The 20,804-nt window shown below is 51.1% G+C and overlaps 1 protein-coding gene across 5 annotated transcripts; it reads left to right on the top strand.

The window, feature by feature from the left end:
• The first annotated feature begins 1,197 nt into the window (after positions 1 to 1,197).
• On the top strand, positions 1,198 to 14,537 carry LOC116951967 (uncharacterized). Of its 5 annotated transcripts, XM_032970905.2 has the most exons (7): positions 1,198 to 1,341; positions 1,592 to 1,708; positions 2,724 to 2,780; positions 3,559 to 4,027; positions 4,352 to 4,456; positions 4,894 to 5,013; positions 6,751 to 14,537. In XM_032970905.2, exons 4-7 carry the CDS (start codon positions 3,565 to 3,567, stop codon positions 7,398 to 7,400), a joined length of 1,338 nt encoding a protein of 445 aa, XP_032826796.1. In that variant the 5' UTR covers positions 1,198 to 1,341; positions 1,592 to 1,708; positions 2,724 to 2,780; positions 3,559 to 3,564; the 3' UTR covers positions 7,401 to 14,537. The 5 variants fall into 5 exon arrangements, with proteins under 5 accessions (XP_032826796.1, XP_032826800.1, XP_075930089.1 ...); XM_032970909.2 differs by lacking the exon at positions 1,198 to 1,341 and having other exon boundaries at positions 1,360 to 1,708; positions 2,594 to 2,780; XM_076073974.1 differs by lacking the exons at positions 1,198 to 1,341; positions 2,724 to 2,780 and having other exon boundaries at positions 1,360 to 1,708.
• The last annotated feature ends 6,267 nt before the right edge of the window (positions 14,538 to 20,804 follow it).

Here is a 20,804-nt window from a genome sequence, read left to right on the forward strand (position 1 = left end):
AGGCCTCCTTTGCCAGTAACAAGATATAGTAATAGGTTTTTACCCTTTTAGCTGGCACAAAAACTGACACCTTTATACAAGGGATCATGTTTGCAATAACTACAACACAAGCAGTCAAAAATGCAAACAAAAAGAGACAACTCTGATAATGATATGCACTGTCCTTGAAATTGATTGGTCCACACCCGAGACGGATTTTCTTAGAGCCTAGTCTCCACTGGTGTTGGACCAGATGACGCCATAAGGCGTACAACTCAAAAACAGCGCACTATCAGAGTATTGTGTTGTGGTTATTGCAAACATGATGCCTTGAATAAAGGTATCAGTTTTTGTGCCAGTTAAAAGGGTAAAAACCTATTACTATATCTTGTTACTGGCAAAGGAGGCCTCAATGTAAAGGCTTACCCCGAGCCCTCAATACTCTGATAGTGCGCTGTTTTTGAGTTGTACGCCTTATGGTGTCATCTGGTCCAACACCAATGGAGACTAGGCTCTAAGAAAAGCCGTCTCCGGTGTGGACCAATCAAATTCAAGGACAGTGCCAATATCATTATCAGAGTTGTCTCTTTTTGTTTACATTTTTGACAGCTTGTGTTGTGGTTATTGCAAACACGATCCCCCTTGTATAAAGGTGCCAGTTTTTGTGCCAGCTAAAAGGGTAAAAACCGATTACAAGGTCTGAATTGGTCTGTAATAAGGTAGGCACTGATAAGGGTTTGACAGGTATCAGCAGGCGGCAAATAATTCGTTTAATCAAGAGACGTGAATGGGCTTTGGGCAGTCATTGGCGGCGAAGGGACACGGTGATGGCCCTTGTGGTCGAGACTGACGACAAGATTGGCAGTCAAAGGAGGGACGGGTGGGTGGGGTGGAAACGCGTTCGAGAGAGGGCATCTCGAACCCCACCTCGTGTTCGGGTTGGATTCCTACATCGCGAGACCGGTGAGAGACGGCGACGACGTTGGGTGAGAGCGAGAAAAGAGAGGCATTCATCCAGCCAGTGGATTGATCGCAGAGACAAGAAAACAGAGGTCGCATTTTTTGTGTTGTTGATTAATTCAGAGGGTCCGGCATGGAAAACCACAATTCACTCGGCGGCGGCGAGTTTTTTTTGCGGACCGCCGAGTTGGTGTTCACGCACGCGGCCCCTCCCGCGGTCAGCCAATCAGAGAGGGCGATGCTTGGCGGGCGAGTCTATCGTAGAGCGCGCTGGGGGGGGCTGGGGGTTATTCCAATGTAGATTTACCGCGGCGACAGGCGCGTTTTGTAACAATACTGTACCTCTTATTTCGTTACAGCAGCGGCGGCGGCTGCGACAAACCCCCCCCCCCCCGCGGTAAGGTAAAGTCACGTACATCGCTTGGGCTTTGTGGCATATTTCGTCGACGTTTCTCTCGCGTTGGGGTTGAAAGTTGTTGTTTGTTATTCCTCCTCTACTTGCCCCCCTCCCCCCTCAACGCGTTGCTTTTGAACGTGCGGCCCGACGTGTGGGCCTACCTCGGGCCTGGCCCGCCGCGGCCGCCTTTCGGTGTTCCCAGACCGCGCCCGCCCGCCCGCCGTAATCCACCTCCCCTCCCCTCTCCTCCCCTAGCCCCGCTGCGTTCCGCTCGGCGTGTCGCTCCATCGCCTTCACCGCCGGCTGATTGCGACTCGCGCGGTGACAACTAGACGAGTTGGTTGGGTTACGCGCAAGGGGGAACAGTGTAAGGTGTGTTTTTTTACACCACCACCACGACCACCGCCACCACAGCAACAACCGTTGTACGCTTAAACTACTGCTTGGTGCCTATTTTAACCACCTTGGAAGGAGGCTGATGATTGTGATGATGGGATGGGCGCAGCTGGCCGGTGGCAAGCTCCACATTTCACTCTGATGGGGTGGTGTAGGGTCAGTCTGTGCGTAGGACAGCCATTATTGACAATCACAAGTTAGTACCTGGTTTATTGATGGAAGGATGATGATGGTGATGATGGGATGGTCGCAGCTGACAGTGGTGGCAGCTCCACATTTCACTCTGATGGGTGCAGGGATCAGCCTCTCCACAAAACAACCATTGACGGTCAAATTAGTACCTGGTTTAAAGACGGAAGGATGATGGTAGGATGGTCGCATCTGACAATGGTGGCAACTCCACATTTCACTTTTGGTGGTGGGGGAATCAGTTTCTGCATAAGACAACCATTATCGATAACCACAAATTAGTACTTAATTTATAGATGTGAGGATGATGGTGATGATAGGCAGTCAGTCCCCATATTCACCGTCATTGGTGGAAATGGCATATTTGCACGGCGGTTATTATCCGCAATAGGACAATCACAGGCTTAACCACGAACGGATCCGTATTTGATTGCCCTTAGGTGACGTTAACGATTATGGGCTGTGTCTTATTTCGTGAACAGCGTTTTTTGGAAGTGGAATGTTTAATGGAAAAACGACGCACCGAGTCTCAGCTCGGACACCGCAAATTGCCATTTTCACTCTGCCTGTCTGAAAAAGAGCGAAATAGCTCAGTGGGCGCTGTGTGACCTGGCAAAACGAAACGTTTATAGTTGACTTATTTTGTTCTCGCGTGTACATTTGCGAGTGCAGGCAATCACGAATGCCCCGCGATCACACGTTAGCAAGCTATTTCGGAACAACGCTCTTGTGAGGCTGTTGCAAAACTGTCTCGGACTCGAGGATCGGGGATGCTGACCATCTGCGGGTAACTGGGTTCCAGGTCTTCTGGTCGGAGGGGCCCCCGGTGAAACTCCACCGGCCGTATCCGCTGCAAGAGGTTTGTGCACGGGTCCAGCAGCAGATAACCGCGGGCTAAAATAAAAAAAAGTCTTTTTATTTTACCAGGTAAGGCCCGCTGAGCTATGTAGCTTTTTATCGGAAGCAGCCTGGCCACAAATGATAGCTCAACGAAGCGGCTTATCGTGTGGACATTTATAGCAGCCGAATACTCTAAACGCGTGATGTTTCTAAACGCGGAGGGATAAAACCGGAGGACCCGGAGAAAAATCCACGCGGCCACGGGGAGAGAGAGAGACATGGAAACTCCAAATATACAGCAGGCGTCAGAGTCGGGATCGAACCCACGACCTCCTCCATACCAGGGGAGTTTACATCTCGCCACCGTGGCGCCAACTACCTTGGTTCAGGCCCAATCAGCACTGCTTAGCTTCCGAGATCCGACGAGACTGGGAAGATTCACATCGGTTTGGTCCCTTTGACAAACGTTTCTTGAGATGGCCATGTGACTCAGAGGTTCGAACACTGAACCAGGACTGCTAGTAGTCTGGGTTCTCAAGTGTAGCGAGGTGATGATCTCAGCCTGGTCATTAGTGACTGCAGAAACGCTGTGAAATTTATTGTGGTTTTCACACAACTTGCCGAAATGGAGGTAATTTGAAGGGATATCAGAAGTAGTTTTGTGATGTCCGCTTCTGTGGACCCATTCTCTAACAGAGCACCGCACTGCTTTATGAGAGTTCTGATTGTGTACTTTCTTTCACGGGATAAAACATGGGGAAAAAAAATATGAAAAGATAATTTCTCGGCATCGGCAGAATAATATGGCGTGCGCGGCGGTGCTGGCCGTGGATCCGGACCCGCGCGGGGACTTCCCGGCGTGGCTGGCGACGCGCGGCATGAAGCCCACGTTCGCCGACGCCATGGAGCGCGAGCTGGGCATCAGCGACTACGAGGAGCTGCTGGCGTGCGCCGAGGACGCGCAGGTGACGGCCGAGCTGCTGGGCGCCGCCCGCGACCGCCTGCCCTTCGCCTTCTACGCCGTGCTGCGCCGCCTCGTCAGGGCCGTGAGCCCGCTTGGCGGCGCCGAGGGCCACGGAACGCCGACGGCGGCGGCGGTGGCGGCGCGGCAGCAGCCGGAGTTGGCGCCGCTGCTCGACGCAATCGTGGCGACGCTCGACCGGCTCGGCAAGGAGCTGCTCCGCTCGGCGGAGAAGTTTGTCTCCCTCGAATCGGTGCTGTGCCCGCGCTCGCCCGCCAACATGTGCCACTCGGACGGCGGCGACGGTGAGTGGTGTTGGCGAGCGAGGCGACCGGATGGCTCCGGGGAGCCTGAAAATTTTTTTCCTGGGAGTTTGGCAGAAGGGGGCAGTGGAGTGGGACCGATGTGGCGCTTCTCTGCGAGCTTGACGATTGCAACACACCAATTTCTCAAAAACACTTACGCTTGAATAAATGGTTTGATGATTACAGTAAAAAGAAGCGAATTGTAACGTCGTCTGCGTCTTCCGGCCCCTCGTGGATCGGTCATCCTGCTGGCGTTTACATTTTTACGCTCTTACACCGATATAGCCGTGCCCGCTGTTTCTCGTTTTGTTTTCCGTCAACCAGAGCCGGCGCGCTACGCGGGAGACTCCGCGCCGCAGGGCGAAGATCGCGACTTCGCGGAGGGCATCGCCGCTGGACGACCACTCAAGGTGGAGCCTGCCGAGGCCGGTGGGTCCCTGCCCGCACGCTCGTTGTGCCACCTTTCCCTCGTTGGCCGATCATCAGTCGGCGCCGTTCCACCGCAGCCAGCTCGATCGTCCCCAGGGCAGATTATCCGGCTCGCCGATGAAGCGCGCTCCGTGCACACCAAAATTCACGAAGCGTGTTCACGTGGACCGGGTTGGTTTAATTATTTAAAGCTGCTCCTCACTCGTTGGGGACCTGTGGCTCCGGTGCCCATGTGACCACGAGCACTTTATCAAATTTTAGTGATTTAGGAAGCAAACAGACGACACATTCGAAGTCTTCATCCCAATTCTGTGTAGGAAACCTATACAAATGCGTTCCCAGAGCGTAATTTTTGTGCGGGTTAGCGTTATCTGCCCGTTCACATCGTTGGAACAGTAGCAGCCTGACCCTCGTCTTGTCTCGCCCTCCACTCCCAGAGGAGCTCTACGATGAGCAGGTGGACACCGCCATCCCCTCGGAGAACAACTGTGACGTGGCACGCGAGGAGCATGCGACCACCCTTCAGCACCAGCACACCGACGCTGGCAGCCGTGCAGGTGAGGCAGAAACGTTTAATTTGTACCGTCGGTCGAAAGCTGCCCGATATTAGGAAGCCACTGGAGCTATGCACTTTTTCATCTAGATTGAAAAGGAATTTCTTTAGAACTGCTCTTTTGGCTAACCATTAAACAAAGACAGTCACTGCATCGCACCCTTTCAGATGCTCTTCTGCGGCCGTCTAGGACGCTCTTCCGATATTAGGAAGCCACGGGAGCTATGCACTTTTAAATAATCTAGATTGAAAACTCTTTTCTTTTAGAACTGCTTTTTATGTTTAGTTTGTTGTCCTTCCCCTGTTGGATACGTATGGTGTGAAAGAAGTACGAGAAACATACTCAGCCGTCGTGACGTTATTGTGAGCACAATGGATTTGCAATACAGAGTTCGCCGGGTGTTCAGTCTCCCCGCGCAGCAGTTATAAAAAATGGACAAGCTTGATTTAACACGTAGGCTTTCGCGACCAATATTATTCATAATAAAGGTTTTTGGGTGAGATCGCGTCATTTATAAATGTGTCGCGACCCTCCACCACCCGTAATGGCCAGTCAGTAAAAAATGTGTCACGTTGACAAAAGACAAATGGTTCACTGCTTGAGCCCCCACCGGTGTGTTGAAGAGTGAATCCACAGGATCATCGAGCGATTTGCCAGAATAGTGAAGCCCTCCACCTGCTCCCGGTCTTAAATAGAGCAGCAGGGTGATGTCATCATTCAACCCAATCAGGTGCAGAGATCAGAGGCGAAGGGGGGGGTATTGTAATTATATAATAGATTAGTAATCAGTTAATTGTTATGATTAGTAATCAGTTGTAGATTAGTAATCAGTTGTAGATTAGTAATCAGTTGTAATGTGTATTATTTAATAACTGAACCACCCAATCACTATACCCAATCAGAAATCAGAGGTGGCGGAGGGGGGGGTTACTTTAATTATATACTACGTTTGTAATCGGTTAATTAGTATGTGTTTCCCCTATAAGGAATTGTAATATGTATTATTTAATAATACGCTTCCAAGCCGCACTAAGCCTGTAGCTGTCAGAGCGATTAAAGTTATTTGTATTTCTCTCAATTTCAATGGGTTCTCTAATTAGTCTTGGCCAGTAATAATTCGTTTTACACAACACTTGAACGTCATCAAGCTTGTTTAAATACCCACTCCCCCCCGGTCTGCTGATGGACAAACCGTGGTGAATCCATTTCCACTGCTGGATGGACACAGGCGGAGGGTGGGCGGTGAGATTTAAGAAACTTTCCCTGTAGTTTCAGCTGCCGCGCCAGCAAATGCTGCCATGGTGCAATGGTTAGCATACTGGCCTTGCAGTCCAGAGGTCGCCGGTCACAGAGTACCAACTTTTCCACTGACATGTCAGAGTTGCGGCAGCACGGAGCTCTCGCAGCACACGGGTGGTTTCCCGCTGGTTATTTTCTGTTCTAAGCCGGAACCAGATCGTCAAATGACGCGCTGTTTTCACGCGACGCGTGAATCTGGCTCGGGGCCGAGCAGGGCCAGAGGCAGGGGTTAGTGATGCAGTCGTCGCGTGTGACGTTAAGTCAGCACAGCGCGCCGAGTTCCCACGTCGTCCGCGCGCACCTCGGCTCGTTGGTTGCGTTGGCGGCACCGCCCTGGTTTTGCGGCGGAAAAGCAACCCGGTCCCTCCGGAGCCGCGCCGGGCTGGCTCGGCGCGGTTGTGCAGCGGGAATAAGAGGGTTGCACCTCTCCACCTCTTTCAGAAGCGTACTCCTCCGAGGACCCCGACCTCCACCCGCACCCCATGCACACGTGGGACGAGCAGGAGGCGCGGCTGCAGCGTCTCGCCGACTGGACCCGCTCGGACAAAATCTTCTACAGCATCGGCGGCGTGCGAGCCTTCCACGGCCGCCCCTTCGTCCAGGCGGCGCCGCCGCCGCCGCCGCTGCCGCCGACGACGATAGCCATGGCCAACACCACCAACAGCCCGCGACGGCTGATCCCGCCGCGGCCGTCGCACCCGCCGGGGGAAGGCGGCGGAGCGGCGACGGACGCGGCGGCGGTGGCGGCGGTGATGGCAGGGGCGTCCCGGCTGCACCGCTGCGACTTCTGCGGACGCGACTTCAAGACGCGGCAGTACCTGTGCAAGCACCGGCGCACGCACACGGGCGAGAAGCCGCACAACTGCGAGGTGTGCGGCAAGGCCTTCTCGGACCTCAGCAACCTGGTGCGGCACCGCAGCATGCACACGGGGCAGAAGCCGTTCGAGTGCGAGCTGTGCGGCCTCGCCTTTCGCCTCAAGCACCACCTCACCGACCACCGGCGCACGCACTGGCGCAAGGTGGCGGCCACCCTCGGGTTCACGCCCGGCGCGAGGGGTCGCGGCGGCGGCGACGGCGGCGGCGGCGACTGACAGTGAGGAGATGGCGGCGTGGCGGAGACGTGCGGGAAGTGTGGGGATGCAGAGACGTGCGTGGAGATACGAGGGAGACGTGGAAACACGGGCCGTGTGGAGTCTTGGGCCATCGAGGGGGCGGGGGGGAGACGCGGCGGACGGTGGAGACGCGGGAACGTGTGGCTCCGTATAACCCAGTTCCAGAATCCAGGCTGCACCCAGGGCCAAGGCTCCACAGGGGCATCACCCATCTCGTTTGCTACTGCATGGTGTGTCCGTGAACGATCGGGAGTCGCATGTACAGTGTTGCAGTGGGAATGTACACTTGCTTATGTATGTGTGCGTGTGTTTTGAGTGCGCGTGTGGAGCGGTAGTGTAGTGGGTAGTGCACATAGCTACTAACCTGGCAGCCTCGAGTTAAATTCCCGGCCGCGGTCAAACACCACGTTCTTGGGAACGTGCTCGGCGCGGCGGCGTGATCTGGAAAGGGCCGCCTGGCGACGTCTCGTGGGGACCGCTACTCTCCGGCCAGGGGCAAGCGACTGGTGACGATGATGATGATGAGTTAACACTGGTGGCAAGTGATACCTGCACTGGTACTTGGCCTCCCACAGATCAACTCTGCATTCAGTGAGCACTTAGGAGACAAAGCGGGCCAGGCGTTGGTTCTGGCCACACCGCCGCACCTTGCGCCATGTAGAGCTTATTCGGTGCTTGCATTACCGCGCTTCCTCCAACAGTCTATGGGGCTTGACAGGGCTCTTTGTGAGTGTGTGGGTTTGTGGGTGTTACACTGGCACGTGTTTGCTGCTTGGCCAAAGCAAGCCGTGTGAAAATATCTTGAAAGCAAGAGGCATTTGTCCTCATTAAAAGGTGTGACACTTCTAGGTAAATATTTAAATTACTTGTCATTATTTCAATTGTTATTATTTGGAGATACAGTAAAACCTTGGATTGCGAGCGTGATTCGTTCCGGAAACGTGTTTGTAATCCAAAGCACTCGTGTATCAGTTGTGATCACGTGACACTCGGCAGACAAAGCGTCTACGTTCGCTACTCACATTGCAAGACCTCGCTCGTTTATCAAATGTATAGTAATTTAATTTGTTTTATCCGAGAAGGTGTCACAAAGTCTTAATAATTATGTACTTTACATCTTGCATGGGATGTTTGGCCAATTAATGTTTTGAGTGTTTTTATTTTTGCATGTGGAAGGGCCCAGAGAAAACCCGCAGCACATACGAAGGGAGAAATGCTCCCCAAACTCCCCCCAACGCGCTCGGCTTTGTCACACTGCCATTTTCTCTACTACCTCTTTTTGCCGTTGTCATTTTCACGAAAAAGTTTTCCCAATTGTGCTATCGTTATCTTAAAGTCTACTGACGGATCGTTCGCAGAGCGCGAAGTGGAGTATGTTCCACACATTGTTATCTCCAGTAGTAGCCAATGTTTTCACGGAAAAATTTGAGACAGATGCCATCCAGACATCCATCCTACATCCTTGTGGAAGAGATACGTAGATGACACGTTCGTCATCTGGCCACATGGCCTGCCAGCTCTGAACCAATTCTTCAACCACATCACTTCTAAAGTCCCAGCCATCGAATTCACCATGGAGGTGGAAAAGGATGGCAAGTTACCATTCTTGGATGTTTTAATCTAAAAGAGACCAGATGGCTCATTGGGACACACTGTCTACAGGTAAGCCACCCACACGGATGCCTATCTGAAACCTGACTCCCACCACCATCGCTCATCAAATCTCTACACCATAGGGCACGTTGCATTTCCGACCATCACCACCTAGCCAGTGAACTGGAGCACGTACACCAAGCCCTCGAGATGAATGGATATTCGGATTGCACAATCCGTAAAGCTGTCATCCCAACCGTTGGGAGAGAACCACCTGAGGATCCAATCAAAACCATCACCTTGCCATACATAGCAGGGGTCACCAAAAAGATTTCCAAAATCATGAGCAAACAAGATCCAGGTCCGATTCAACATAGTACATAAAATTCGTGATCTGATCCCATCTGTGAAGGATGTGATCCCTGACATGCAATACCCCGTCTACAAACTAAGCTGTGTCTGCGGCAGTTAGTTACATTGGGGAAACTAAGCAACGTCTCAGACCGTGTTCGCGAACACAAGGCGGATCTGAAACACGGTAGGACCAACACCTCTGCCGTGGCTGATCATTGTTTTAACGCTGTGGGCACACATGAAATTGATTTCTCCAAGATGAAGGTACTCTGCAAACCCAATGGCTATCAACAAAGATTTGTTCATGAAGCCATCCAGATATATAAACACAGACAATTTCAACCGAGAAGATGGGTACAAACTGATCAATCATTGGAAGGACGTTATTAACCAGATAAAGTCATAACTGGCTGTGATGCTTCCATCCTACCTGCCTATGTTAGCAGTTATTTCCGACTCTGAGTTACATTACCTTGTTAAATGTCTTTACATTAACAGGCTAAACGTCTCACTAACATAGCTGCTGCTCCCTTTCCCTCGATGCGGTGGTGGCGCTCGTTGTTTAATGAGCTGCTGAATGTCTCTCATTAACACAGCCGATGCTGCGGTAGCCATCCCACATTGACACGCTAATCTCTAAATCTCGAGCAATACAATGGCTTCTTCAGCACCGTAACCGTGGGGTTACATTGACAGATTGAGGACTTTTCCATCCTCAAATGGGAGCTGGACGACAACCCGCACTGCGCTGATGCATCTGTCGCTGGAGGGCATATTGCAGGCCAAGCAGCGCGTCCTGTTGCAGACGCTTCTCGGCTGAAATACAACGACCTCCAAAAATAAACCGGGCGGCGTCTCAAAACTAAGCTAGTTTTGTTAGGTTTCAGATTTCTCAAAACTTGTGAGGCCTGAGATTGACATGCTAATCTCTAGCATTACAATGGCGGAGGTATACCTAGCTCTGCGATCTTACATTTACTTGCATATTCCATCTCTATCCCCGCCCACTTACCCTCGGGTTGTACCCATCTCAAACCTTTATAACCTTTGGCTGCAGTAGCTCTCGCTATATTTCTTCCTGCCTCAGCAGTCCGCCTGCTATATTTTTTAACCTGAAGATGATTGCTTGTGTTGCGATCGAAACGTGAATTTTATTTTTCTATCTACGTGACTTTACCGAAAGACCCAAAGAGTATATACATTCTAGATCGCAGCACTTTCCCACCTGCTTTGCGTATGAGTGTGAAGTTGGTTGCATGATAGTCAAACCTATATGTAAAGTCTCAGAGGTGGAATTTAGCTAAATTAGTGCAGGCAATAGTGACCTGGGCTGAGACCATCAACTCACTTGTGCTTGAGAATCAACAACCGTCGGCTGCCTGGATTCGAACCAAGGGCCTCAGCGTTGCCAGCTCAGTGCTCCGACCTCTGAGCCTGCGTGAGTCCCGCTTACAGGCATAGCTTCGCTGCCCCCGACGGTCGGCGTCTCGTGTGCTTGATTGTTCCAACTTAATGTAAGTCGCCAACCCCTCGTTTCAAGTGTCGCTGGGTTACAGGAGCTCACTACCCCAGTGTGTGTGCGCGCGCAAATGGTATTGCAAATGCGTACGTCCGACGTATTACTACAAGCATCTTGTGTTCACCGTGTCGTCGATCTCACGTGAGTTGATATAGCACGGTCTGCACATAATCGTTTAATATGCGTGACCCTAAACATTTTTGAGAATCGGCTAAAAAAATGTAAAATCACGCTCGCCCAAACTCTGAATAGCGGGCAATATGATCATGACAGTTAGTTTACTGAGCATAAGCATAACTTATCGGTAATTACTATCTTTACAAATTACTTCTGGGCCACTGTCTATATTAGTGCTGAATAAAATATCCTATGTATGCTGGAAACTCACGGCAAGACGAATGATGGCACTGTTACCGTTGGGTGTCGATGACGTTGTAAAACTCCGTTATCCCAGCGCTGAGAACACTGCTTGAGCCTCACGCAAATTAATTGCAAATTGTAAAAAAAACGTATTGATCGATTAATCTAAACGGTAGTTAAGATTATTTTAATGGCTGATAGTTGTGGGTTTCATACGCGTACGCTCGTAACGCACATTACACACTTATTCGAATCGTCCCCACGAGTGGATGCACTTAATCTGCTGTTCCGTGAGTGACCGTTCGCTCATTCCTAACCACGTCGCGGGGTATTTTAGACGTGATCGTTTTTGTGCGAGTGAGACCTATGGCTGGTTGCGTAAAAGCACCTTCAAGGGAGACACAATGACAGAACAACTACGTTTAATAGCTCTTGAAGCTATAACTCGACGCTGCTCTTCGTGGGCTGTCCAACAAAAGATAAACGGAGTTAATACTCTTTGGTTCTTTTCGGTAAAGTCATGTAAGGTATGTGTTGCGATCGAAACGTCGTGATTTATTTTATTTTCTGCCTACGTGACTTTACGGAAAGAACCAAAGAGTACGAATTCCTGCAGTCACGAAAGCTTCAAATCAAGATTAAAAACGGAGTTATCTACAATATCCATAAATCCGTTATGCAGACAAATATCTGCAAGCTTTTATTCATAATAAAGTTCTGCATTGCGTTGAATAGTGTCTCGTATTTAAGCTGCCTCGGCTTATCGTTCTTAATGTGCGACAACCAGGGCCGGATTAAGATTGTTGTTGGCTCTAGGCACTTCTGTTTTGTAGGCCTGCAGTGATAACTCTCTGCAGTGGGTACTGCTGCTGCCCATGTGACTGCTACCGCCGCTGTCACTTGCTTGTTTCACGCGTACTCGTCCAGCCGCTCGACAGATTGTGACTGATACGTTCATTGTTTAGTCTGTGCCCTATTTCGATGGGAGCACGCTGTGTGCCGCAGATAAACAGATTTAATTTGAAATTATTGAAAAAAAAGTGAGCCTTAAACTATTATAAGCGAAAATGTATTTAACTATGATGATCATATCGGATGACGCAGCTTTTAAAAGGTGCCGATAACAATTTCAATGTTCTGATGGGATGACCGCATAGTAAGGGCCATATTGATTTACTTTTGTTTCGGCTTAAAGATGTGACTTATTTTAGGTGTAATACGCCTCACTTATGAGTGAACAACTTGTTACCAACAGTGCCGGATTAAGCTAGTGCGGGGCCTGTAGCATATGTTATAAAGGGGCCCTAAATTTAAGAAAAGAACACACAAATATTAAAGCACAATTTTTTTACTTGTATAGTAAAATCATTGTATTTTTTCACTTGCTATACAGCCAGATTATACGACAAATCGATCACCTTAAACACCCGGTCGTTCATAAAAGTTGAAGGCAGTATAGTACTATAGTAAGAGCAAGTGCAGAATCACTGAACCGGAATTGATGGCTTGAAAGCATTTGGCGTGGGGCCCATAACATATACAGTACTAATTTTGCTACTAGGATAATCCGGCACTGGCTACCACTGCAAATAAATTGCAACGAGCAGCCATATCAATATAGTTATTGAAGAAGATATCTTGGTTACATTTTTTTATCATATATACCAAAAGCACAGTCAAAAATGTGTGTTCATAGGCCTTTTAGTTTTAGTAGACCCTAGGCACAGTGCCTACTGTGGCCTCTGATAACACGGCCCTGATGGCAACCACACAGGGACGAAGGGGCCAGCGGCTTGAGGACATCTCTTAAGGTTTCTCGTAACTTTAGCAATACCCGTAATGAGAACTCGGTTACTTAACTTGACAAGAAGATCTTATCCTAAACCGAACATTACGTTGCTACAATGCCGTAATACATTCCTTACACTGGTGCCAGATTCCCATCTTGACGTAATGACCGAAAATGCGTCGCATCGACGGCTTTCCCCGTTTTGTGGTGACGGATTAACTTTGGCGCATTACCTCCAAATGTCAGGTGAAAATCAACATTTGCCTACAGCTGACGGAGCTATTTAGCTGTGCAAGGCGCTAGCGGTTAGCGTGCGTGTGTAATGTCCGACTTGTATCAATGTGCACGATGCAGTATTTGTTGCCAGGCAGATTTTGAGTTGGAAATTAGGTAGGAAAATTCGTGCATTTCGCATGCATTAAGTTACACTTTCCAACGTCTTTGTCCTAGGAAGTATTTAAGTAGAACATACGTCAGCGGTTAACTGTCGGGGGCAAAAACACATTTGAATGTTTGCAAATATTGTAATTATTATAGCTCTGGTTTGCATTTCCGAAGCTTTGGACAACGGTTTAAATTATTTGGCCGCTTCTCAATAGGGCGAGTCCCTAGCAGAAACACAATTTATACTGCTGTTTGGTTCATATTGGATCATGGATACGGGAAGTTGGATCATCTTTACGAGGCTCCGATTAATGTGTGGCATGTGGGTGTGAATGCCCAATGTGTGGCTATAAAACTCTATAGTTTATGACTTTTCGTAGCATATTTGACATTTTATGCGAATGACTAAAACGGAGTGCATGCGAGGAAGCCAAGTCATCTCCTGCAGTCAGTAAGTGTGCCCAATTGCCAAAACACAAGCGGTGTGATTCCATTAAAAACAAAACTTTTTTTTTTACAGCTGAATTAGTATTACCCATCAGTGTTAAGTTGCAGCAGCAGTGAAAATAAATACTGTTTATACCGTGGTAAATTGTGATCCATGGCGGGTTTTTCCCCCCCTTTAATTGTTTGTACGTGATGTGTCCCCTTCCCCGTTGGCCTCAAAGCTTCAGTGAGGGCGGGGGTCATTGTGGTTGTGTCACAGATGCCGAACCGGCACCGCCGAGAGCCTCGGTTCGAGTCAGGGTTTAAGTTGCCACGTCGTGATTAAAGAACAACGTTGATGTTCACCCAGGCTTTTGTTTAGTCGGGTCAGTGCAGTGGCGTGGTGAAAGTATGGTGGTTGGAGTGCAAAAGTGGACCCGAGTTAACTGCGCGGGCATGTAGCGCAGAGGTCAGAGCACCTAATTTACATCACTGAGAACCAGGGTTTGAATCCAGACAGCTGTGGTTCAAGCAGGTCCTCGGGTAGTGGCACATGAATGGTGGCGCAAAAAAATCATTGGGCGCAGTTGTCCAGGTGACGGCTTGATTTGTTTGGCGGTGTCAGGTGGTGGAGGGTGCGTAGCTCTATTTGACATGTGTAGTGTTGTAAATAAAGGCGGACGATTTCTTGTCTTCTGTCCGGGCCACTTTATTACAGTTTGTTTATATAACACTTGGTTTAGTAATAGGTTTTTACCCTTTTATCTGGCACCAAAACCGACACCTTTATACAAGGGATCATGTTTGCAATAGCCACAACACAAGCAGTCAAAATGAAAACAAAAAGAGACAACTCTGATAATGATATACACTGTCCTTGAAATTGATTGGTCCACACCCGAGACGGCTTTTCTTAGAGCCTAGTCCCCACTGGTGTTGGACCAGATGACGCCAAAAAGGCGTACAACTCAATAACAGCGCACTATCAGAGTATTGAGAGCTCAGGGGAAGCATTTACATTATGAGACCTCCTTTGCCAGTAGCAAGATATAATAATAGGTTTAACTAAACACTTAGTTTAGTTAAGCCGAGGATCCGCCGCCCGTCGCTCGTTCGCTTCCTCACTCGCCCCATCCCTATCCTATTCTCTACTCTCCTTGTTTCACCCCTCCCGGCTGCTGTGTCTTGCTGTCTCAGCGGGTTGATACCACGGTAGCCCCGAGGGTCAAGCGTGCCGACATACGGACTGCGCTTGCCCCTAGCGACCCTATCCTAGCCTACCCAGGTCCACACAGGACTACTCTTGCCCAAGAATACTCTAACTAGCTTGGCGGGTCCGGCTTCAGCTTCTCTTGTCTTCTGTCTTCATCATGCTGCCCCAACGGAATTACCCCAACGGTCATCCTGACCCTAGCTGCTCTTGACATCCCCACGATGATGCTCAACAACCGCCTCTTCTGGCTGCCCAGCGCGGACATACAGCCGTTCTCGAATATGCGCGTTGAACCACTACATCACCCCCCCCCATCCCCCCCCCCATCCCCCCCCCCCCCCCCCCCCCGTGATGAAAAAGCTAGCCGTCCCAGCTAAAACAACACACAACGCGCGATTAGTGGCACAGGTTAAACAACATTTCGACAACGTAACGCAATCAGTGACCCGGGTATAAACCAACAACAATAACAACAGCAGTAACAATGATGTGCCGCAATAACAGGTGTATGTGTAGTGGAATGCTCCCGCAGTGCCCTCAACGGAAGGCCGTTGCTCGAGAGCAGGTTCCAGCTGCTGGTCCGTCACCCCTGAATGGGTCAACTTGGGGCAAGGGAGGGGAACGCTCAATACTTGACAAGGAGCCGCGTCTCGTCCTTGTTGCGACTTTTCCCTCGTGACGGTGGCCATTCGCTGGTGTGCTGGCACCCCACTTCCGTGTATCCTGGGGTGCATCCCGAGGTCACGGCTGGCCAACTGGCTCCCGTTCCAAGAGCCTGCCAGCCAGCTCATCCCGTGCTAATAGTAGCAGTCCTGCAGGCACACGAGGGGCAGACCGCTAAGGCGTGCCCACATGCGACTGTACCACAGGTTCGTCGGACACATCCAATACAGGCCGCTCCGGGATTGGGGATGACGCGTCATACGGAGGAACACATTTCTTAAGGCGCGACGGGTGAACGTGCCATTGGCGCCGGTCAAAGCGAATACGTACACTCTGGTGCCGACGAGTTTCCACAATCTCGGCGGGACCCTGCCAGGGCCGATGAAGCTGGCACCATGGGGCAGTGCAGCCAGGCCTTGTCCCCCACACGCCAGGGCTCCCGCGGAGACCGTGTGCCGTGCAGGCGCTCGTTGGCTGCCTGTCGTCGCGCCGTGTTACCCTGTGAGGCCTCTCTTGTCTCATTCAGTCGGTCTAACGTCACCTGCATGGGGACAGGTACGGCCGCCGTCTTCCCCGGCACACGCACGCCCAACCTCACCAAGGCAGGGGCCTCGGGCTCTCGTCCGTACATTAAATAAAATGGTGAATACCCCGTCGAGGCATGTGGGGCCAATCTGTAAGCGGCTAGGGCACCCGGAACGTGCAGGTCCCAATCGTTCTGCGCTGCGTTCACCTGTTGGCATAGCATAGATGTCAGTGTCCTATGCAGGCGTTCGACCATCCCGTTGGTTTGCGGGTGGTACGGGGACGTCCGAATCTTTTTCGTCCCTAGCGAATCGCACACCTCCTTAAGCAACCGGGAGGAAAAATTCTTGCCCTGGTCGGTGAGCAGTTGTTGCGCTGCGCCTTTATCAAGGACATATCCCTGCAGGAAAGCCTCGGTGATTGAAACCACAGATTGGTCCACCAATGGCCATGCCATAGGCCATCGGGTGAGGTACTCGACTCCTACGAGCAAGTATTTGAGGCCTCTCGGGGTAATGGGAAACGGACCCAAAATATCCAGGGCAACAATCTTGCTAACACGGGAGACCTGTATGGATTGTAATGGCACCTGGTATGGCTGCGCAGGCCCCTTCCGCCGCGCACATTCGTGGCAAGATTTAATGAATTGATGCACGTCGTTTTGCATGCCTGGCCAATCAAAATCTTTGCACAAGGTCAATGCGGTCTTTTTTTCACCCAAATGCATGCGTTTTTCGTGCGTATCATGAATGAGCTTGCCCCGCAGACACAAGGGCACGACAATACAGAACTTTTGCAAGTTCGACGTCCCATCGCACGAGGAGTCCGTCGACAAGCCGAAGGAAAGGGCGATCCACCGACCCTTTAGAGCGTGAAGCCCGAAGCCTCATCCTGGTCAAGGAGGAATCCTCCACTTGCAGGCGCCTCCAATCGGCCAACGCAAGGCCCAATATGCCGTTCCCCTGCGCGAGCAAACCATCAGCTGGGACCGAATCAGCTGCGGCGGCCATCGCCGGAGCCGCCTGCAGCGGTGGACCGCACCGTAATGAGCCTTCTGCACACCTACAGGAGCCTGATGGCTGCGGGAATCATGACAATGCGTCTGCATTGACATGACGCGTCCCCTTCCTGTGTTGGACCCTAAAAGAATATCCTTGCAGGATTTCGAGCCAACGGGCCATTTGGCCTGAGGTCTGGTCAACCCGCAAGGAGTATTGCAGTGCCACGTGGTCAGTGCGGACCAAGAAATCCCTGCCATACAAGTACGGCCGGTACAGTTGTATGAAGTGCACGATGGCCAGCAGCTCCCTGTGTGTTACGCAATATCGTTCCGCAGGAGACGACACGCCGCTGCCGAATGCTACAACCTTCTCAACACCGTCGGCCGTTTGCAACAAGAATACGCCAATGCCAGTGTCACTGGCATTGGCGTCGAGGGTAAACATCTTGGAAAAATCTGGGTATCCGAGCGGCGGTGCGTCTGCCAATGCGCCCAGAAGCGTCTCAAACGAACGCTGTTCCTCTTTGCCCCACAGGAACTTCTGACCCTTAGTGGTCAAGGTATGCAGCGGCCTTGCGATTGTTGCGAAATTTTTGACAAGTCGGTGGTAGTATGGCGCAAAACCCACAAAGCTACGTACCTCTGACACTGTTTTCGGGACTGGTCACGTGCGTACACAGCTCGTTTTGTCCGGATCGGTGGCGACTCCTGATGCGCTAACAACATGACCCAAATATTTAACAGATGTTTTCAGCAAGTGGCACTTATATTTCCATTTGGCGAACCGCACTCGTCCAAATATGGCACGCAATCGCTGCAAATGCTCGTCAAAGTTTTTGCTGAAAACAATGACGTCGTCTAGACATATCAAACACGATTCCGACTGCAATCCGGGCAATACGAGCCCCATTAGACGTTGGAAGGTGGCCGGCGCGGAGTGGAGTCCCATCGGGAGCACGTTGAAATGGAACAACCCTTGCGGTGTTCGGAAGGCTGTTTTCGGCTTGGACTCCTCGTCTAGGGGCAGTTGCCAAAAGCCCGATAAGAGATCGAGGGTCGAGAAAAATTTCGCACCAGACAGGGCGTCCAGCGTGGAAGCGGGTACGTGTCCGCAATCGAAATCTTATTAAGTTTTCTAAAATCGACGCAAAATCGCAGGGAGCCGTCGCGTTTTTTTAACCAGCACGATGGGAGCCCCCCATGGGCTGGTGGAGGGAGAGACGATCTCCTGTTCCAGCATTTCATCCACAGTGGGCTCATTCGATGGAAATTTAGGCAAATTGGGGGCGCGTCCCTCGTGTCGATGTGATGCCAACAGGGATGTCCAACCAATATATTTTCCCGAACTGAAAACATCCCGAAATTCCAAAAGTAGTTTATGGAGACGCGACCGCTGCTCGGGTGTCAGATCGTGATCCTGCTCGTTGCTTGCTGTGGTCGTTCCACCTTATGACGGGCGTTTGTGTTGCGCCCGAAACGTCGTGATTTATTTTATTTTATTTCTACCTTGCGTTACTTCACCGAAAGAACCAAAGAGTAACGACAATAGCTTAAAGCGATTTGAAGCATGTTTTACTTTTTATTTGGGGGGGGGGGGCACAGCTTTGTGACGTCATATTTGAGGAGGGGGTCTGACTTTTTGTGACGCTGTGTGACTGGGGGGGGGAGGGGGGTCAAAAATCTTCCGAAATCGCGTGACGTCATTTATGGACGGCCCCTTCGAGTATTTGGCTGCTATGAATTTCCACACGACGTTAATCCGCCACTTCGTTGATCATTTGTGATGGCCAGGTCGCTTCTGACAATGAGCTACACAGCTCAGTGAACCTTACCTGGTGAATATAATAGTTGAATCTATGGGTCTCTATGCATCTCTACGAGTTTAAAGTACTTGATTGCTATGTTTCCACGTGACGATAAGCAACTTTCGTTGGACGATCACTTGTGGCCAGATCGCTCCTGAAAAAAGAGTTACTGTATATAGGTCAGTGCACCTTACCCGGTAAAAATTAAAAAAAAGAGTTTATGGTTTGAATAGAATGTCAAATTTTAGTTGTTGCTCTGCATCGACATCAGCCACACGGAAGAAGACAAGGTAATGTTTGCAATGCCCCCCCCCCCCCCCGCGTTTGCCCGATGCGATGTCAATAAAATCTTAAATCCCTTGGGTTCACAACCACCAAATCCCTGTCTCCCGTTCCAATACAGCCGTCATTCGCCACCAAGTGACGGTGACGTTATCGCGGTGTCTGTGCCAGGCTAGGTGCACCTTGAGGCTACCACGTGAAGTGTCGAAGGCTCGCTGCTGACAGGGGGTCTCGGGACAGACCCTGCAGGTGCCATGGGTTGACCGACTGAGATGACCGGTAGATGCACCACCAGCTGTATCCCTACTGTGCCAGGCTAGGTGCAGATCTTGGGACAGACCCAGCAGGTGCCATGGGTTGGCCGAATGAGATGACCGGTAGATGCAGCACCAGCTCTTACCCCCCACTACTGTGCCAACTTGCTGCATTTTATCCGCCCAGCGCTCCGCTCGTTGTTGTGAGCGTCGCTCCTCTGCCCTCCGTTTGTTGTTGCTGGAGGGGCGACTGCCTCCAACTGCCCAGCAGCAGCAGGAGCAGGAGCGTCCTCCTCCTCCACAGAGGCCGATGTTGACACTACTGGTGTTATCAGTCGTAGGCAGGTGCCAGTCAGCTCCACGTTGTCCTCCCGTGCAACAACAACCGCCATTCGCCACTAAGTGGCGGTGACGTCACCACGACGCTTGTGCCAGGCCATGTGCACCTTGAGGCCACGTGAAGTGTTGAACGCCCGCTTGCAAGAGGTCACAGGGCACACCCAGGTGCCACGGGTCGACTGACTGAGATGACTGGCTAATGCACCGCCTGTGCCCACTACTGTGCCAACCTGCTGTGCTTTAGGCACCCTGCGCTCCGCTCGTTGTTGTGAGCGTCGCTCCTCCGCCCTCCGTTGTTGTTGGAGGGCGACTACCTCCAACTGCCCAGTAGCATCCTTCACGAGCCTCCTCCACAGAGGCCGATCTTGACACCGCTGGTACCAGTCATCGGCAAGTCCACTCAGCTCCACGTCCTCCTGTACCACATCACTCCATCTCTTCTCTAGCCCGTGCCGCGCCCGCTTTGCCCCCTCAATCCGGCCGAACAAAAGCTGTTTCGGCATGCGGTGGCTGGGCATGCGGGCTACATGACCCAGCCAACGCAGCCTTGCCCGCCGGAGGAGCTCACCGATGGGACCTTGCCCAGATCTTTCAAGGATTTGTGAGCTCCTCACACAATCCAGTCTGGTTAAACCCAGGATGGATCGTAGGCAGGCCAGCCTAAAAGTTTCTAACCGGCGTAGATGTTCCATTAGGGGGGTCCACGTTTCTCAAGCGTAGAGAAGGGAGGGAATGACCGTGGCCGAGAAGACCTGAAGCTTAGTGCGGAGCGACAGACCAGGTAGCTTCCACACAGCGTTACGCAACCGATGAAAAGATATTGCCGCTCGACTGATTCGGAGTGAGACCTCTGCTATATTCTTGGTTCTTTCGGTAA

The sequence above is a fragment of the Petromyzon marinus genome, chromosome 44 (assembly GCF_048934315.1).
Source record: "Petromyzon marinus isolate PM22_M1 ecotype Great Lakes invasive population chromosome 44, UKy_Petmar_22M1.pri1.0, whole genome shotgun sequence".
NCBI lineage: Eukaryota > Metazoa > Chordata > Hyperoartia > Petromyzontiformes > Petromyzontidae > Petromyzon > Petromyzon marinus.

What these genes read in the sequence shown, in the direction of transcription:
- LOC116951967 (XM_032970905.2), top strand. Translation starts at nt 3,565, where the DNA reads ATGGCGTGCGCGGCGGTGCTGGCCGTGGATCCGGACCCGCGCGGGGAC. An exon ending in GGTGGAGCCTGCCGAGGCCG is followed by an intron (nt 4,457 to 4,893) that starts GTGGGTCCCTGC and finishes CTCCACTCCCAG; the next exon opens with AGGAGCTCTACGATGAGCAG. An exon ending in CGACGCTGGCAGCCGTGCAG is followed by an intron (nt 5,014 to 6,750) that starts GTGAGGCAGAAA and finishes CACCTCTTTCAG; the next exon opens with AAGCGTACTCCTCCGAGGAC.